Source organism: Candoia aspera, chromosome 6 (assembly GCF_035149785.1).
Source record: "Candoia aspera isolate rCanAsp1 chromosome 6, rCanAsp1.hap2, whole genome shotgun sequence".
Taxonomy (NCBI): Eukaryota; Metazoa; Chordata; class Lepidosauria; order Squamata; family Boidae; genus Candoia; species Candoia aspera.
In genome coordinates, this window is record NC_086158.1 from 1,988,596 (window position 1) to 2,009,180 (window position 20,585).

General features: G+C 49.7%; 1 protein-coding gene across 1 annotated transcript in view; it reads right to left on the reverse strand.

The window, feature by feature from the left end:
• Positions 1-12,722: 12,722 nt before the first annotated feature.
• The window catches only part of TPRG1 (tumor protein p63 regulated 1), a 38,587-nt gene continuing 30,724 nt past the window's right edge, over positions 12,723-20,585 (reverse strand). The window contains exon 5 of the mRNA XM_063306239.1: positions 12,723-14,426. Coding sequence (XP_063162309.1) covers positions 14,232-14,426 — 195 coding nt within the window. The 3' untranslated portion in view covers positions 12,723-14,231. The remainder of the gene's footprint in view (positions 14,427-20,585) is intronic.

A 20,585-nucleotide genomic window follows, 5' to 3' on the forward strand; every position in this document is an offset into this window, starting at 1 on the left:
TAGTCTGATCCTAAATTGTGCAAGAAGTTCGTGATCTGAACTACAGTCAGCTCCAGGCCTTGTTTTTACCGACTGTATAGATGTCCGCCACCTTTGGCTGCAAAGGATGTAATCAATCTGATTTCGGTGTTGTCCATCTGGGGAAGTCCATGTATAAAGCCGTCTCTTAGGTTGTTGGAAGAGAGTGTTTGTTATGCAGAATGAATTGTCTTGGCAAAATTCTATCAGCCTATGTCCTGCTTCGTTTTGTTCTCCCAGGCCATGCTTACCTGTAATTCCAGGTGTCATTTGACTGCCCACCTTAGCATTCCAGTCTCCCGTGATGAAAATAACATCTCTTTTAGGCGTGTTGTCCAGCAGGTGCTGCAGATCCTCATAGAACTGCTCTACTTCAGCTTCTTCAGCATTTGTGGTTGGGGCATATATTTGGATCACTGTGATGTTAGATGGCTTGCCCTGAATTCGAATTGAGATCATTCTATCGTTTTTTGGATTGTATCCAAGCACTGCTTTAGCCACTTTGCTATTAATTATGAAGGCTACTCCATTTCTTCTGTGGTCCTCTTGTCCACAGTAGTAGATCTGGTGGTCGTTTGATGTGAAGTGGCCCATTCCAGTCCATTTCAGTTCACTGACGCCCAGAATGTCTATCTTTAATCTTGACATCTCACCAAGAACCACATCCAATTTGCCCTGGCTCATAGATCTTACATTCCAGGTTCCAATGGTGTGTTGATCCTTAGAACATCGGATTCGCCGTTCACCACCAGCACCGTCGGCCACTAGCCGTCCTTTCGGCTTTGAGCTAGCTGCGTCATCACGTCTGGGGCTAGTTGAGCTCATCCTCTGTTCCTCCCCAGTAGCATTTTGACCATCTTCCGACCTGGGGGTCTCATCTTCCGATGGTATACCGACATATCTCTGGTTGTACTGATCCATTTAGTTTTCACGGCAAGAATACTGGGGTGGGTTGCCATTACCTTCCCCAGGGATCACATTTAGTCTGACCTCTCTGTCATGACCTTCCCGTCTTGGGTGGCCCTTCACGGTTTAGCTCATGGCATCATTGAGGTGCTCAAGCCCCAGCACCACGACAAGGTAACGATCCTTTGCTGAAGTGTCATTACTCCTCTGCTATTACTGTGTCTGCAGATAGCCGCCCCCCGTGGCTCTGTTTCCGGTGACACGTGCCCTCTTGGGTAGAGGGGCTCAGAGAATGTCCTGCAGAGACACGTGGAAAAATTGGTTCAGCATCTGTCAGACAAAGTTGCTTGAATTTGCTTCAAGTTGGACGCCAGCCTTGTTGCCAGTCCAGAGGAGATGCCTGGGGAGGATTCTTGCCCAGTTATCTGGGAATGGTTTGAACCTGTTGGGCTTGAGGAGGTGGCGAGTATCCCAGGGACTGTGAGCTTGGCCACCTGCGTTTTAGATCCGTGTCTCTCCTGGCTGGTAAAGGCCCCTCAGGAGGTGACATGTGAGTGGGTACTAGAGGAGGTTAATGCATCCTTGGATGAGGGGGTGGTGCCCTGGCCTTACGGAGGCTGTGGTTCTCCCCCTTCTTAAGAACCCATCACTAGATCCCACCCTGATGGACAATTCTCATCCTGTCTCCAACCTTCCCTTTTTGAGGAAAGTGGTTGAGAAGGTGGTTGTGCTGAAGCTCCAGAGGATCCTGGATGAAATGGATTATCTGGACCATTTTCAGTCAGGTTTCAGGCCAGGATATGGGGCAGAGACTGCATTGGTCACACTTATGGATGACCTCTGGCAGGAGTGGGATGGAGGCGATGTGTCCATCCTGGCTCTCCTTGACCGCTCAGCGGCTTTTGATACCATCGACCATGGTACCCTTTTGGGGCGGCTCAGGGAGTTGGGGGTGGGTGGCGTGGTTTTGCACTGGTTCACCCCCTTCCTCCGGGGCCCGTCCCAATCGGTGTTGATAGGGGGCAAGAGATCCGACCCTCGACCCCTCCTTTGTGGGGTGCCATCAGGGTCCTCTTCAACATCTACATGAAACTGCTGGGTGAGATCATCCATTGCCACGGGGTGAGATATCATCAGTATGCTGATGATCCTCAGTGCTCCATCTCTGCCCACGGCGAGTTAAGGGATGCCACGACCGCCCTTACTTGGCGCCTGGAGGCTATTGAGCTCTGGATGGGGAACAACAGGCTTCTGCTGAACCCTGGCAAGACTGAGTGGCTGTGGGTTGGGGGCCTGCTGGCTCTAGGACTATGTCCTCTTTAGTGCTGGGGTGGTGCTGCCCCAGAGAGACCCGTTGTGCAATCTGGGGGTCCTCCTGGACTCACGACTCCTGCTCAAAGAGCAGGTGGCAGCCGTGGGCAGGAGGGCCTTTGCACAGCTTCGGGTTGTGTGCCTGTTACACCCGTTTCTGGACGGAGGGGGATTACTCAAGGTCACTCATGCCCTGGTCACCTTCCGATTGGATTACTGTAATGCGCTGTATGTGGGGCTGCCCTGGAAGGCTATCCAGAAGCTTCAGCTGGTGTGAAACGCAGCGGAGCGGGCAGTGACGTGTGCTTCTGGAACAGCACATGTCAGACCTCTGCTTTAGAGCTGCATTGGTTGCCCGTCTGCCTCCGGGTCCAATTCAAGGTGCTGGTGTTGACCTTTAACGCCCTTCATGGCATGGGGCTGGGTTATTTGAGGGACCCCCTCTTCCATCTGCCCGTCCCATCAGACCCGGCAGGGAAGGCATGTTACGGGTCCCGTCTGTTAGGGAACGACTCTTGGTGGGTCCCAGGAGACAGGCCTTCCCTGCTGCGGCACCCACCTTATGGAAGCTTCTCACTCCTCTCCCTGAAGTGAGGTCAGCTCCGTCCCTACTTATTTTCCAGAGGTCCCTCAAGACCTGGCTATGACATCAGGCCTGGCGGTCCCAAGGGACCGGGCAGATCTTGAAGTGGCTCCATTATTGCTGTTAACATCAACTCTTGCATGCCTTACGATTTTTTAAAAACCTTTTAATAATGACTGGGTTTTTTTGATACATTTATTGTTTTATAACTTCGTTGTATGCCGTCCAGAGTCACTTTTTCTGAGATGGGTGGCCACATCCACTTGATATATGCACAAATAAATGAGGCTCTGTTCTTCCTTGGGTTCCCAGTTCCTGCTAGCGTCATGTAAATCAGTGAATGACAACCGTTGTATGAATTGACTCAACCTTTTATAAAGGAGAATTTGCCCAGGTACTCCTGTATTAAATACACGCCCCTCCTGTCTCTCCGGAAGATTCACCTCCCCAAATAATCCTGTGACCAGTCATGTTGACCCATCAGGCCTTGGTGATCTTTTCCTCCTTGGCAGATCGGAGTCCCTCTCTGCCAAGACTTCGGAGGAAGAAGTTGAAGGCGGATGCCCAAATTTTATTTTTCTTTTGAGATTTAGGGTACTAAGGTCTCAAATAGCACAACCAACCTTCCTTCCTTCCTTCCTTCCTTCCTTCCTTCCTTCCTTCCTTCCTTCCTTCCTTCCTTCCTTCCTTCCTTCCTTCCTTCCTTCCTTCCTTCCTTCCTTCCCTTTTTCCAATGAGTTGACTGACCTTACCCAAATACCCATATACAAAAACATGAAATATCTAAAGACATAAAATGAAGTATATTCAGAAGCATTCCTAACCTTTGCATGTGACCCCAGTTCTATAAAACAAGTTCTCACCTGAACGGCCTTGACTCCGAACATGGCGACCCTGGTTTACAAATCTATGTCCCTTGAAAGATCAGCGGTTGCGACTCTGCCAGTCCAACTTTGCGAACTAGACTGCATGTTTTGCAAATCTGCTTTGAGCTGCTGGAGGAGTTAAAAGTGACACACACACACACACACACCAATTTGTGGAGCTCAGTTCCTTGTGACAACAAGGGTGCACCCATGTCATTTTCCTGGGAAAAGTGAGGGTGTGGTTTACCCTTGACATCTTCCCAGAATTTTTTAACTTTGCACTCTAGCCTATAGTCCAAAGATTTCCTGGTGGCCTCCCATCCAAGACAGGTATAATCTTGCTTAGCTAGTATCAAGACCAGATCTGATTGGCTAGCTGCTGCCATCTTCAAAAGCTAGCAGGGGTGTCCACAGGGTGTGGTCAAAAAAATGGGGGCTGCAACAGTGCGATCAAAGTGCCATGTCTTTTTTATGTGGGTCAAAAAAGGCAATGCTTTGATGGCACTATCGCGCCACCATCTTGACTTTTTTGACACACCCTGTGGGCACCTCTGAAAGCTGGAGAAGTTATCTAGCCTCAGATGTCCTTGGCGACGCATGGCAGGGATGTTAAGCATGGTTAGCCTTTCAGCTTTTTTCGCTTTGTGCCTTTTGGGTTGCATGAATGGAACCCTGGCCATTTGGTTAATTTATGCCTGGCTCAGCATATTGTACAAACCCAGAATGTGAATTAATTCAGAAACCAGTTTAGGTGAGCTGTGTGCACGTGGCCAGCATGTTGCTGGTACGTAGTCCTACACCTCTTGGCTCCCTTCTAACCCCAGGGTGGCTCTGGGTCTTCTGGGACATTGGGCTGGATAAGGACCAGCAAGGCGGAACATGCCGCCAACAAGCCCAAACCATTATGTTATGCCAGTTGAGATGGATGGAGGTGTTCTACCTGTTCTGAAATGCGGGGTGGATGCCTTCAAGGATCACATTCTCACCTTTGGGGTTCTGTGCTCAATGCAATCTTTTCTCACATTGGGTTGATTCCCCAGATGTGGAGCTGCAGTAACCCCATGTGCCTACATCAAACTAGGATGGTTTTGATGACAGTTTGGGTGTCTCAAAGGGGGGAAAACGCAGCTCCCCAGGTGCAAATAGGGTATAAAATAGCTCTTTTGGCTGCATTGACAAAATCCACTTTTACCCTGTTCCTAAACATTTGGGAGTTTTGCCCAAAACCTGAATCAACATAAACAAAAACAGAAGGGCTGGATTCTCACAACAAGTTTCCCATGTTTTGCAAATGCTTTTTCACAACCTGGTTCAGTCTGGGGTGTGAGCAGGGCCCCATGGGGACTCTTCTCCAGCACAAGGGCTTTAATCCTTGGAACTGGCATGCAACTCCTGCTGTGGAATCACACGCACATGCAAAATACAGATAGTCCTCACTTAACAACCATTTGTTTAGTGACAGTTCAGATTTATAACGGTGCTGAAAAACCGACATATGACCGGTCCTAGCACTTATGGCTGCTGCAGCGTCCCCACAGTCACATGATCACAATTTGGGCACTTGGCAACCAGTTCTCATTTATAACCATTGCAGTGTCCTGCGGTCATGTGATCGCCATTTACTTCCTGCAAGCAAAATCAATGGGGACCATGTGATTCGCTTAACAACCGTGTGGCTCGCTTAATGACTGCAGTGATTCACTTAACGACCACTTCAAAAAAGGTTGTAAGATTGGGTCAGATTCACTCAATGACCACTTTGCTTACCAAGCGAAATTCCAGTCCCAACTGTGGTCGCTAAGAGAGGACTACCTGTAACCACAGCCGTAGAGCTTTCTTGCAGCAAAGCTGCCAACCTGTGCATCGAAAAGGCTGGAAAACTATGTTCAGAAGACAGTACTTGCAGGTGCAGGGAGGGACTCTCCAGAGCAATCCAGTCCTTTTCAACCCGCCTTCCCATTGCCTGGGGCCACTGAGTCTGCTGCTGACAGCTTCCTCTTCCTCCCTGGAGCAAAACCTGTCATTTAGATCTTTATATCCTGAGTCCGGAGATGCCCATCCCTTGTCGGGTGCCAGACGAACGGGGTTGTCTTTTTAAAAAGATCCTTTGTCATCAAACTCATAAAAACCAGACAGACGGCCTGCGCTGATGTCGGGCCACTTGGACAGGATCCCTTCCCGTCCGTTCTGCTCTCCTGTTTCAAGAACGTCCAAAGGACCCTAATTTGTGGAAACATGGGGCTGCTGCTGCTGCCCTTAAACTCTCTTCCAGTTGGCTTAACTGCAACCACGTCCATCCGTTGGCGGCTTTCTCCTGTGCCACGTTCAATTGCACATGCCTTGGAGCAGAGACCTAGCTTCTGGATGGCAGGGATCCTGTGTTTTTCTTCCATTTGTCTTTCCCCCCCACTTTTTTCCTCTTTCTCTTCTGCTTTCCTTCTGCTGAATTTTAGATTGCAAGGCCCTTTGTGTTGTTTGCTTGTATTCTGCAAAAAAGAATGCTTTAGAAATTTCACCGCCTTATCTCGGAGCCCACCCTATGCTTCCTTCTCCGGGTACCTCGGCGGCCAACCTTTGCTGCCAACGTCACCTGTACTTTAGCCATGCACTTATTGCAATGCAGCCAGCAGCCCCCCCCCCCACACTTTCTCTAAACCAAGGCAATATTTTAGCACCCAGGTCAGGATGTTCTAGGAGAGGGCAGCGACCAGTCAGCCCTTCAAAGAGCACAGAGGGAGCAATGTGCCTTTCTAGGAGCAAAAATGTGACGTTTCACCGTATAAGGCAAAAGCAGTGAGAAATGGAAACCGTTTCTAAGTGCAGTGCTATAACCATCCCAGTGCCAGTATCGACTCCTGCAGGACAGATCCCCCCATTCTTGCTGAATCGACTTTTCCTTTTGATGGCTGCCCTCCTCTATTCCTTGGGTGGGCATCATGACCACCATCGCCATGCTGGTTAGAGAGTCCAGCTGCTGCTCAGGCCCATGGGATAGAAGGAAGCAGCATGTCCCTCCCTCTGCTTTTTCGATAACGCTGCTCTCTTCAACTCAAGCTTAAGGTAAGGAGTAGAAAAAGAACTTGGGAAGGGGAGGAAGACCTCATTCTTCTGGCACCCCAACTGCACCAGCAGCAGGACTGGTTGCAAGGTGCTGAAGCATCTAAATTTGCAGTGTTTCTCCAACTTAGCAACTTTAAGCTGTGTGGACTTCAACTCCCAGAATTCCCCAGCCAGCACACGCTGGCTGGGGAATTCTGGGAGTTGAAGTCCACACAGCTTAAAGCTGCCAGGTTGGAGAAACACTGATTTAAAGGATTAAATGGGGTCATACTATCCCTTTGCCACAAATTCTAACTAATGTTGGGGAATGTCTCTCAGCCCTGCCTCCAGGGAGAAATGAAATCCATGCCCACCACTTCTTGGGGGGCATTCTCACTCAAGTTGGTATTCTGCCATTGGCTAACTATTAGACTTGATTAGTGAGTGGTGTGAAGGGCCACCTGTCAGCCTCACCTTCCCCAAATGTCAGGCTCCCTCCTATAAAGTCAGGTCCTCTTTTAGAAAGCCACCATAGCTCAGATGCTTCAAGACAGAGGGAGCCATCGTGGGGGGCATTGTCACCAGGCCAAAGGGATGGAGGGACAGGGCAGAAGGAAGGAGGCATGCCAGCCCCCATCCCTCTCCACCACTTAAAGGGGTCAGGGTGTCTGCAGGGGATGGTTAGAAACATCAAGGGGGCACCCCAACGCGATTGAAGCTCTGCTCAGGTGGAACTTCACACAAAGCCAGGTGGGACTTCAATTCCCCCGTTGGGTTGTCATCTTGACTTTTTTGATCATACCCTGCAGATACATCCTGAGAAGGTTCTCATTTTATTTTCTGCTTTTCCTAATTTTATTCCCCAGCTTTATCTTTAAACTCAGTACTGGTTTAGGAGATGATCTGTCCTTCTGCAAATGCCTTGTTAGTGTCAAGCTTTGGGTCCCCCTTAAAACCTGGGGGATAGAATGCATGGGTTGCGTTCACAAAATCTGAGGATGATGGAGATGGGCGGATTGGTTTGAACCCTGGAATCTGACCCTCTGTTCAGTGGGTTCAGTTCAGGACCCACAACCAGGCACAACGACTGAGAAGGCCCTCAGAAGAACCTTGAGGTTGGACCAGGCCCTTGGTGGCTTATTCCTCCCATTAAAGCAGGATTTTGGAAGCCCACCGGCCTGGCCTGAACATATGATCTATCATCTGATCTGATGATTAGATAGGATAGTTTGGAGAAAGAAGAGAGTCACAATTTAACTTTAGAGAAAGAGGTAAATCCATAATTGTATTTATAACTGCTGTAAAGAAGATCGGAAGCCACTTCTTTTTATCTTTTTTCTTTCCTTTCTGTTTTGCTTCTGCCTTTCTTTCTTTTAGCACTTTAGCTTCCTCTTTTATTTCTTCCTTTTTCTTTTTTCCTTCTTACTGCTATTTCAGTTTGTATTCATTTTCACTCTTGTTTTTAAAACTTTCAATAAAATTATATTTAAAAAAAAGACATAAAATTCATCAGCTAGGAAAGGTGTTATTGGACTTCTGATTTTTGATCTTCACAAGACAGATGCCAGTCCTCTGATCCTCCTGGTTGCTCCCCTCTGAACCTCTTCCAATTTCTCTGAATCTTTCTGAAAATTTGGTGCGTGGAACTAGACACAGGATTCAAACTGGGGACTCACCAAGGCTGAGAAAAGCAGAGCAAACATGGCCATAATCTGGAAGTAGACGGCTGACTCCACATATTCTGCTAATCTTTTAAGATCCTTTTCCAAAGCAGCGGTGGGTGGGCCGTGGTGGGTCTGGGGGTCAGCGACTGCAGGCCGCAATCTCTGGAAAAGCTAATTTTCCATGCAAAAGAAATGGCTGAAAAGTTCCTTTAGAAATGGGAGCCAGAACTTGCCTGAAATCATTTCTGTTCCAGCCCCTTCACCCACACCAAGGTCTCTCCTAAGATTCTCCTTACGAGTCGTCCGCTGTTTGCTGCGAAGGCTGCCCAGAGAGACCATCTGTGCAATTCAGGCCGTGCAGTTGGACTCTGAGAATTACGTTGCTTCCCCTAAATGGCAGCCCGGCGCTGCACTCCCAGAAGTTTAAACAAAATCTTCTAGTCCTGACACTGGGGTCCTAGAATTGCACTGGCTCAAATACTGGAGATTGGAGAACATGTAGCTTTTATTTTTATCTTCCTTTGCACACCATCTTGCCAAGTGTGAGAAGCAGAGGGTGTAAAGATGCCCCAAGCCCAGTGTTTCTCCACCTTGGCCGCTTGAAGATGCGTGGACTTCAACTCCCAGAATTCCCCAGCCAGGCAGTTGAAGTCCACCCATCTTCAAGCGGCCAAGGTGGAGAAACACTGCCCAGACCATTGTGTTTTGCAACAAGCTTCGTTTTCCCACCTTGGGATGCTCATGGCTGCTCTGGCTTTTGGAAAACCCAGCTAATGGCAACCCCATACCTTGTTCCCCTAACTTCTTCCCTGCAACAGGTTTCCCTGGCTCCAGAGCATCCTGTGCCCAGATGCAAAACAAGATTAGCAGCAAGTGGGACCTCCAGGTTCCCGGAACCCACAAGGACTCCCGGCAAGTGACTCACGCCGATGATAATCACGGCTTGGAAGCATTTCTTGCGCGAGCCTGTGATCGTTGGAAGCAGAGCTCCATGTACCATTTTGGGAGTACAATAACATCCAGTTCCCTTGACACGGTGCCAAAGGCAAGGGTGCGGGATGACAGTCTTCTGGACATGCAGTTAGGAACTGCCAAGGCACCGTGTCCGAGAGGCTGGGCCAGGAAACAAACATTCCCCAAACTTGCCTTTGCTAGGGACGCACCAGCTGGGCTGAGACAAAACTGGCTTCTGAATAACCACATGGCCTAGCTTGGCACCCTGTACTGAAGACAAGCAGGAAGAAGGGCACCAGACCTTTAAGGGGAATATCGGGGAGGGGAGGAAATCTGTTTGCATATAATTCATTGCAAAATCTCAGTCCCAACAGATAGAGAGTTTGCAGCAAAGCATAAGGGTGTCAGTCCTCTTTCCTTCCACACATTATGCCAAATTAAAGAGGGTGGTTTTCAGGCGAAGCTGGCCCCACCTCCAAAGAATAGGTGGTTGTGTGAATGCACGTGCTTGGCCTATCCCTGATCTGGTTAAAGGTGTTGCGTGGGAATGCAGCGAATTATGTTTGCATGAAGCTGTTCTCTGTCATCTTGGCACTGCTGTAAAGCAAAGGGTCCTGCAAGCAAAACGCGATGGCTGTTGGCTTGACCCCAGTGCAGAAGGGGGGTGCACAGCCTGCTCCCAGGATGCTTTTTTCAATTCAGCCAAGCCCTGGGATTCCCCATGGTCTCCCTTCCAAGGACTAGCCGGGCCTGACCCTGCTTAGCCTCCTGAGCACAGGCATGGGTGGCCAGCCTCCCCTCCCAGCTGGGTTTAAGAACAGAAGGGCAGGGGCCACACTTTGGACCTGCGAAGACTGCTGTGGCCTGTCTCGGGGGGGGGGGGGAGACCTGCACAGGGAGACGGAGGGCCGCTGCTCGGGGGGTCTGGGCTTGGCAGATCGCAACCCGCTGAAACGGTAGGACCTGCCCTTGGTTCTGATTTTTGCATTTCCTGTTTCGAGAGCTGTGCCAGAGCCCCTCGCAGCGCACTGGTGCTCGGCCTGAATATTGGCCTCATCGAGACGCATGCTGCTTGCATGCATGCGCGCCTGTGCACACAATCTGGGGGCAGGGTGACATCAGCGCCACAGCAGTATGCGACGGAGGAGTCTTGGCCCAATGGGGCAGCAGGGGCGGTGGCTGATTCCACATTCAGATTGGCAACTGTGGCGTAATCTTGCTCCAACGCAGCCCAGCCCTCGCGCCACGCCTGCTCAGCCGCCTCCACATGAAGACGGCGGCCCCTCCCTTGGGGAAGAGAGGGGCCACTCCTTTGCCTCCTGGCTTACAGGAATTGCCTCGGCCTGAGTCATCCTCACGGGGGGGGGGTGTCTTGCCTTGGAAGCTGGGCCACGGTGGAGGTGGCACGACCTGCATCAGGCTTCTCCTGAGCTGTGACCATTGGGCAGGACAGCCACGGGGCCCAAGACCCCTTCGCCAAACATTTCTTGGGGTGGGGGGGGACCTTCCTTGGCCTTTCTTCCAAGAAATAGAACCCAAGGTAGTACAATCCTGAGCTTTCACATACGGTCCATAAAACACAGCAAAATAACTGTTGCAAAGAAGGTAAATGAAATGATTCATTGAACGAAAAAGAAGAAAATAATTCTGGACACACACACACACACACACACACAGAGGCTGCAGCCAAACAGCATGCTTGCCCTGGTTATTGAATAAACTCCTTTTGGGGGTTTACACAATACCTTGAACTAGACACTCACTGAGCAGGCTGGGTTCACACAACCTGCTCAGCCACAATCAACCCTGGTTAACAGTAACCACGGTTTTAGTGTGCTGTGTGATCGTGGCTGCTAGGTTAACGTGGCATTAAAGAGCTGACGGGATTATGCATGTTGGGCAAAAAGGGTGCCCATGGGTGGGGGGGGGCTGAAAAAAGGCAAGATGGTGGCCACGACCCACAGGAAACAGGGCCGGGGTTTCAGTCATGTGACTGCAGTGGCCATCTTGACGGTTTGGATCCCCTGTGGGTACCCCTGCCACCACACACCTAAGTAGACAAAGCAAGTACAGTGTGCACGCGCAGGCCCACACAATAAAATTGCCATGCAAAAACTAACGCAAAATAATTTAAAGCCAGAGGTTGCAATGAACAAGAAGGAAAACGTTCTTCTCGCCCCTTCGATACCGCCCCCCCCGAAGACTCTCTTCCCCATCCTCAAACCCCCTTCCTCCTCTCCCCGCTCCAGGCAAGAGGAGGTCCTTGGTGTTACACTGACAACTTCGCCTGCCATCGTTCTCTTTGGGGTGAGATGGGCAGCAATAGAAATTTGAATAATAAATAAAATAAATAAATAAATTAAAAAGTGAGGCTCAGCTCTGTCCTGGGGTAGAAAGAAGCAGGAGGCTGTTCTCTTCTGCAGTTTACCAGCTTACCCTTCGAAGTGAAACTTTCAGGGGTTTTAAACAAATATTTGAAATGCCCAGAAGGGCTGGGAGCCGAGTGGTGGATCGGGGCGATTGAGCACCCAGGGAAGGACCCAGAAGCAGCATGTGTGAATCAGAACACTTGGTTCTCTTTGCAACAGCTGCTGGGAAGCGCTGAGCCCGCTTGATCTCAGTTTCAATTTTCAAAGTATTACGGCCGTAGACCAGTACAAGCAGAGTGCTCAGTGAATATCTCTAAATCTATTGATAATAAATTAAATAAAAGCTAAGACAAAGCTAAAATACATTTACAGAACAACTTATGAACGAGGTCCAGGGTGCAGCCTATATTTAAATTAAAAAATAGACACTAGAATTATATAAGCATAATCACTTCTAAAATTACAAAGAAGTGATAATATCTAAAATTTAAATGAATCACAGTTCCATGGAATGCGTTTGGCTAGTGGAAAATTGGCCCAGCGGAGTCTGGCGGATCTTCTGTGCCGCTGCACAAAACCACAGGCCTCTTAAGCTAAAATTCAATCCCTTCACTCCAGTCTTGCCCGAGAGCTTGGCACAGCCCACCCGCATCCTTCCAATCTCTCCCCAGCCTTGGCTCGGTCCCCCTTCCTCCCCAAAGCAAACCTATATTTTGACATTTCAGCCCTGCATCTTTGGGCTGATGGGATCTGATGGTGATCAAATCGAGAGGGGGTCTGGTTGGACCGCCTCATCTCCTGCATTCTCAGTTTTAGATTCTAACTCCCTCCAGTCCTTTTTCAATGCACTCTAAAAAAAAATGCACTCCCTTGCAAGTTCATTATGGCCATTGATCTAACATACCACGCACACTGATGGTACGGAAATAGGAAACAAGACAAACCATCAAATTTCCAGAGCTAAAGCTGCAGGAAATCCATTCTTGGTTCCAGAAAATAAAACAACAGAGGCTCAGGTTGAACTGGAAAATTAGTTATTTTATTGTAATGAGAAAAAGTAAAAGTAGTTCCCTTGCTTAAAAAGCAAATCCTTTCCTCCCTGTTTGCAGAAATACTTAATCGACTTCTTGATTTTGCAAGTCAAGAAAATGGACATTTCAAAGACAGGAACAGTTCAAATTTGAACCAAAGCTGGACTGAAGAACTATCGTCGTCATCATCATCACCACCACCACAGTTATTATTTTAAGGAAGAACACAATAAAAGGAGAAGTGAGCCTTTAACCAGCTTTTTCTAAATAAATGGGTGCTTTCTAGCTTACCCTCAGTGGCTAGCCAGTTGTAGCAACAAGGCAAATCCCACCATCCTGAGCAATGGCCAAGCGGCAAGCTTGAGGGGAGCTGACGTCCAACCTATCCAGAAGATTCTGGTTGGGAAAAGTGAATTAGCTCAAGAGATTTAGTGAGCAAAATGCCCAGAGAAGCTGCATTCACATAACACACACTTATAACTTAATTAAGGAATCCATTTCTGGGTTGGCACAATGCCCAGAAGCTAACCAGCCTTGGGGAGTGTTCCACAAACTCTAAACCATAAAAAAGCAACCCAGGCTGATGCAAACGTAAGTGGCTCTGCTGTGTGAATGCAGCCATGAGGTTGCTGTTTAAGTGTCAGGTGTGAACAAAGAGGCGCGTTGCATACACTGAGAACCTGGGCTAAAAAGCACCCCAGGTAGGCTGAGATTCTGATTCCAAGCATGCTGACCATTACAGGTAGTCCCTGACTTCTGACCATTTATTTAGCGACCGTTTGAAGTCACGATGGCAATGAAAAAAGTGACTTGCGGCCGGTCCTCACACTTACGACTGTTGCCACATCCCCATGGTCACGTGATCATGATTTGGGCGCTTGGCAACCAGCATGTACCGTATTTATGATGGTTGCAGTGTCCCAGGGTCACGTGATCGCCATTTGCGACCTCCCCAGCTGGCTTCCAACAAGCAAATTCAATGGAGAAGCTGGATTTGTTTAATGACTGTGGCAAAAAAGGTTGTAAAATCGGGCATCATCACATGATATCTCACTTAACGACCACACCACTTAACAAGGAGTTTTCCGGTCCCAATTGTGGCCATAAGTTGAGGACTGACTGTAGCCGAGTTGGCTAGATTGGATGGGTATTAGACTCCTTTAACATCTGGAAAGGTCACATTCCCCAGGCCTGTCCAAGAATTTGAGAAGGGAATTTTGCCAGGCAAAATTGGTGCACCATTGTCTATGATAATATTATCATTCTCTTATTTATAAATCAGGAGGAGTCTGGACGCGCCGTTTCGGACTCTCAGGCTTGCCCTTGCAAGTGTCTGCCTTTGAATAAAGTTTGAGGGTCCGAAACGGTGCGTCCAGACTCCTCCTGATTATTGGGCACCAGAGATTAACACACTCTTGCAGTATCTTGTTCCACCAGATGTTGTGAGCGGGAAATTTAAGAAAAGGAACCCAGGAGGAAGAGGGCCCAGTTCAGAAGCCAATGCTGCCCCGAGCGAGGCAATACCCCAGCTTATTTTTGTTTTCAAAAAAAGCCATCAGCCCGGTATAGGTTTGGATGACGATGGGCTCGTTCACCACCGCCACGCCGCCACTGCTGCCCCGCACAGGATCCATCCTCTGGGCATTCTGCACGGCTTGTGCCAGCTGGGCCTTGAAGGCGGAGACCTGCGGATAAACCAGAGAGGCCGTGAACCAGTAGATAATTTTCTTCTCTCGTCCTCGACAATATTCCTTGGGCAGGATCAAGTACCGCGGTTTGCAAAGCGTCCCAGTAGTGGTTCTCTGTAGGGCAATGGCATGGCGTGCAGGAAATGCCCTTTCCTTAGCCAGCCTTTCCCAAGCAGATGCCTTCCAGAGCAACAGAACGGATAAGCTGGAAGGGATCTTCAGAGGTCATTTAGTTCAACCCCCTGCTCGGCGCAGGGATGTAACTAAAGGATCCCCAACAGAAGGCCATCCAGCTCCAGGTTTACCCCTCCCCGAATTCTGAATCCATCTGCTCGGCGGCTCTGCAGATTCTCTTGGCTTTCTGTTTGTGGTGTAGCTAATTTAATTTTTAATTTTTTCTATTGTTATATTGATGTTTTGGTTGCGTCCGTCACCCAGAGTCCCTTGAGCAAGATGGGCAGCCCTAACCCTAACCTTATAAAACAAAGGCATTTAATAACAGTGTCTCTGCCCTGTTAGGTTCAAAAACCTCTACTTAAAACAAGGAGTGGAGAACTTGCCAGGGCCCCGTGATGTTGCTGCTGCTCACAGCAGCTCCTGCCAACATAGCCTCTGCTAAAGCAGGCTGGGAGGTGCAGCTTAGCGCTCTCTGGAGGCCCAGATTCATTTCTGACTTCAAGCATCTCTTGAAAAACGAGAGGGACAATTTCCTGAAAACGCAGACGGGAAGATCAAGATTCTGAAGCGATGTGGTTGAGAGCCGGGTCACAAGTGAGGAGCATGCAATCGAAGCCCTGCGCCTTTTTTACGGGCACTGCCATCTTGACTTTTTTGCCCCCCTCCCGTGGTCACCCTCGCTTGCTCTGACAAAGGAGGCCAGCTCAGCTGCTTCCCAGCACGAAAAACACATTCGCCGCTGGAGCCGTGAATGCACGCCAGGCCTGGAAAGCGCTTGGTGCGTCGGAGGCATTCTGCAATCGGAGATGGGGAGGGACGGGGAACGGCACCCTGCTTAGCAGACGTCTCCAACAAATTCCCCTGGAAACTGGATCCCCTCTGTGTGAGGGTCGAGGAATTTTCTCATGTCCTTCAGCCACCTCTCCACCGTAACGCAGCTGGGACCCCTGCCTGGGGGGTGGTGGGGCTCATGCCAAACTCTTGAGACCCAGCCTCATGTGGGCAAAGGATATTTTTCATGCCCGGGATTGAAAGCAGCTTGGAGGGAGGCTTCTAACGCTCCACGGCATCCTCCCCACGCCAGGAACACAGAGGGGTTGAGTTACACACCAGGCAGACGGACGGACCATGGAAAGCTGCCAAAATCTCGAGGATAAACAGAGAGAGGTGTGGAATGGGGTGGGGGAGGAAGGGGCTGGGTGTCTCTGGATGGCAATGGAGCAAAACAGTTGATGGCTGACCTACGGTGACCTCTTCCTGCTCACTCGCTCGCTCTTGCACATGTGCACACACAGGTTACGGAGAGATCTAGCGGCTGCCATTCACATGCCACGCGAGGCTTAATTAGCATTAATCCTTGCTAAGGGTTTTGGGGAGCTTTGCAGTCTGCAGTCAGGCAGGGCCCCAAAATTCAGCTCTTATTCAGAACTGGCTCACTAGGTGGTGGAGTCTCAGGGGCTGCTCCGCCAGGGCAGGGACCCGAGGGCAGAGGAGAAGGGGCCGATCCTTCTCCTGCAACTCGTCCACCTTGATCTCCGACTGAGTCCTACCTTCTCTTCCTGCCTCTCCGTCCTAACAGATCTTTGGCTGCTCCCTTCAAGGCCAGGGAGGCGGCTAGGAGGAGTTGACGTAATGGTTTTGCCTGGCCTGGGAACCACCGCTGAGCAAACAGCCCACTTGGTTAGTTTACGCTTCAGCCCACAGGTAGTCCTCGACTTACGACTGTTTGCTTAACGACAGTCTGAAGTTACGACAGCCTCGGAATGGGCGCTTTATGGCCTGTAAAGCACTTCCAAGCATCGCAGGACATTGCACCGCTCCCCGCGGTCACATGATTGCATTTCAGGCTCTTGGCAACCGGCTCGCATTTATGACTGGTTGCAGCATCCTGTGGTCACGTGATCATGTTTTGTGATGTTTCTGGCAAAGAACGCCCATTGGGGAAACTGGATTCGCTTAACAACTGCCATAAAAATGGTTGAAAAATTGGGTCCACTCACGTGGCGACTCGACCTATGACTTCAATGACTTACAGTGGAAATTCTAGTCCCAATTGTGGTTGTAAGTTGAGGACTACCTGTATTGTGACAGCCTAGGAAATGGTTTAACACACTAACCAGATTTAAGCACTTCACACCACATATTTATCCAGGTCAGGTGATGATTTAGCGCAGTGTTTCTCAACCTCAGCAACTTTAAGACATGTGGACTTCGACTCCCAGGATTCCCCAGCCAGCATCTTGTGGATCTATTTCCATAATTTGGTTAGTTTAACTTTGCCTAATTGTTTGCGGCACCTAGCGTGGGGGAACCTCACCTCTTTTTGATTCAGCATATTATGTGAACGCACGGCATTCCTTCACCGGGTGAAGCACCTTGTGTGAATGTGGCCAACTAGGCAGCATTTTGCTCCCAACAAAGCTTTGGCATTTGGGTTCAGGGCTCCCAGCCCCACTTCAGCCTGCAGGGGAAGGAGCAGCCATCAGCTGCCAAAGCCTTTTTCTATACAATTCTTGCAAGGAGAGTCATTCTGCTGGAGGTGCTGCCCAGCCCCCCACCCAAATTTTCCTCCCCAGCAAATTTCTGCCCCTAAGCAGAAACTGGGATGCTTCCTTCTGCAAGTCTGCACCTCCCTTTTCCACCTGACCCGCCATAAAATTCGTTAACCCTTATTTTTCCTATACATGTACAGGTAGTCCTTGAGTTATGACCACAGTTGGGACTGGAACTTCCATGGCTAAGCGAGTCTGTTGTTAAGTGAGTCATGCCTGATTTTATGATCTTTTTTGCTGTGGTTGTTAAGTGAATCACCGCAGTCAATAAGCGAATCACCATGGTCATTAAGTGAATCTGGCTCCCCCCATTGACTTTGCTTGTTGGAAGCTGGCCGGGAAGGTTGCAAATGGCAATCACATGACCCCGGAATGCTGCAACTGTCATAAGTGTGAGTCAGTTGCCAAGCACCTGAATTTTGATCACGTGACCATAGGGATGCTGTGACGGTCATAAGTGCGAGGACTGGTCACAAGTCACTTTTTCCGGCACCGTCGTAACTTCGAATGGTTGCTAAATGAATGGTCGTAAGTCCACCTTACTTTTCCATGCAAGATGCCCAGGGCAGCAAGAAACCATGTGAATCATTAAGATGCAATTGAAACAAATTTTTATTTTTCTCTGCAACTACAGCTTTTGGCTGCTTCCTAAGTTTTTGTCTTGGTTTTCTCTCTCCACTGCACATTTTCTCCAGCTATTCTTTTTTCCTGCTCAGCGCAGCTCAGCTTTCCCTTTTATTTATTTACTCATGTATTTATTTACTCGTAGACCATGGTGATCCCGTGACTCTCGGCGGTTTACAGAAACAAAACATCCCTGAGACAACACTAGAGCTCAAATCGTAAAAGCGTAAAAAAAACATTATCATTAAGTGAAAATTAAAACGACCCGCCCGTAACAATTGGGAGGCAGTTTTTGTGAAGCTTTTTTCCTTCTTCTTGTTTTCGCTTCGGGCAGCTTTGCGCTCCGCTCTCTGCTGGAGCAATAAATTGGTAAAGTGGCTGCTTTTTCTCAGGCCTTTGTGCTCAGCTTTGCTTTGCCCCCAGCTGGCGGGGCTGCAAATATGCACGCAGCATCTCGGAAGGGCTTAAACTCATGCATATTCTGTCCCACAGGTTTGCCTCGCACGCCCCTCGCACCCACTTCCCCACTAAACGGGGCAGAAGATTTTCATGACAGGAGGGACGGACCTGCTCCCACTGGCCACAGACGGGCCAAGACCGTCTGTGAAAGCCGGCACAGCTCGGTGGGAAGGTGGGATCCTGTTAGCCAACGTCCCTCATGTGAGACAGGTTGTGCTGTCGTGAGAGGAAGGTCACGGTGTGTCATACTCCAGATGCAAATCTTTGGAGACGGGTGTGTGGAGGAACTCTGCCCAGGGTTAGCTGGCCACCGCCAGCCCGGCACTCCGTTGCAGCAGACGCCCTTGAGAAAGGATCAAGAGGTGTGGGCCGGAGCCTAGATTTCTGCAAGCCTTAATTCCCGGCTGCTCGAACCTTCTTCCTTGAGGCTTCTTCTTCCTTTAACTCAGTTTGTCTTCTTCCCTTATGGTCCTTCCCTACCCCCAACTTAAGAGCACCCACCCTGGAGACTGGCATGAAATGTCGCATCCCTGTGGCAGATCCCACTCCTGCCCCACTTGTTTCTCTTCTGCCTCCCTAGCAAATGGGGCGGTCCTGATTATGCGTGGGCAATATGCGATGAGCAAAGCGATTGGTCAGTTCTTTGGGCTTTGCTTCCCACTTCTCCCCCCCCACCCCAGAAAAAGATATTCTCAGCCATCAGAGTAACCTTCCCCAGTCGTGACAATGGTGTGGGAATGGGGAAGGGTTGGACAACTGTGAGATTCTGGGCAATTTCTCTTGATCAATAAAGACTCAACTCTGCGAAGTGAGCAAGATCGTGAAAAGAGCTGACTCACACACCAGAGTTGCATAAATGTGCAAGGAGCATGCGTGCCGACTTCTCCTAGTTTGAAAGAGGATGGTAAAGCAGGGGAGGGTGGCTCTAGTGTTCTGGTGCCATTCTGCAAGCGTGCAAATCTGCGGCACACCGCAGTAGTCTTGTGCTAGCTGTTCACAAGTGGCAGAAGTTTGTACAAAATGCAAACTCCTGCCGGTGATTGCCACCAACAAGTACAGGCAGTCCTCCACTTACAACCATTCATTTAGCAACCGTTTGAAGTTACGACCGTACTGAAAAAAGTGACTTGTGACCAGTCCTTGCACTTAATGACCATCATAGTGTCCCTGCGGTCACACAGTCAAAGTTCAGGCACTTGGCAACTGATTCGCACTTACGACAGTTGCAGCTTTCCGGGGTCACATGATCGCCATTTGCAACCTTCCCAGGTGGCTTCCAACAAGCAAAGTCAATGGGGGAAGCCAAATTCGCTTAACGGCCATGGTGATTCACTTAATGACTGCAGCAAAAAAGGTCCTAAAATTGGGCATGACTCACTTAACAACCGCCTCTTTTGGCAATGGAAGTTCCAGTCCCAATTGTGGTCATAAGTCGAGGACTACCTGTATAGGGAAACTGGCACATCAGCACAAATGTGCTCCCCTTCTTCCCCTTTGCCTCCCTGGAAGAGATGCTGGTGTCAAAGACAGAGAAGGGGGAAGCGAAGGGTCTAAAAGAGGAGAGGGCAAATGCAGGGAGGAAAATGGTGGGCACAGAGGCTGGCCAATGACCCCCCCAAATGCACCCCTGATCATATTCACAGCTGGGTGCCCGCCTGCACCAGGTCATAGGGGGAGAAGTGGAATCGCTTTCACACACTTTTAGCCTGAGGGAAGGGGGGAATGCCCTAATATCTGCCCAGCTCAGGACGACTTAAGCTCATCTCACTCAGAGGCTGGCACAAAAGACTCGACAAGATCCCAGGAAAGAGGGGGCATGAGTGGGTCGGGGTTCAGTGCAGGTGGGGAGAGTGGCAAAAAACTCAAAACACCATTAACACTCTCGCAGTTTCTCAAGGTGTGCAGTGTGGCCACTCTGGCGGAGCATGCTGCATGAAGAAAGTCCCACTCCCGGACATCCCACTGCATGTGGCACAAAGACACCCCATGAATGGTTTTCAGAGGTCTCGTCCTCCTGACACGGCCTCCATCTCATCCCCAGCCCACAGTGGAGGCAGCCTCAATTGGTCCTTAGCTCTTTCATAGAATGGCAGAGATGGAAGGGAACTTAGAGGGCATCTAGTCTCACCCCTGGTCAGGGCAGGACCCGCTAGAGCACCTGTGAAAGGTGACCAGCTTCTGTCTGAAGACCACCCACAAAGAAGAACTCCCCACTTCACGTGGCAGCCTGTTCCACTGGCCAACAGCCTGTCCAGTCCGGAAGTTCGTCCTGGTGTCCAACCTGAACCTTGGTTCTGGACGTGCCCTTTGGGCAACTGGGAGTCACTCCCTCTTCTGGGTGACA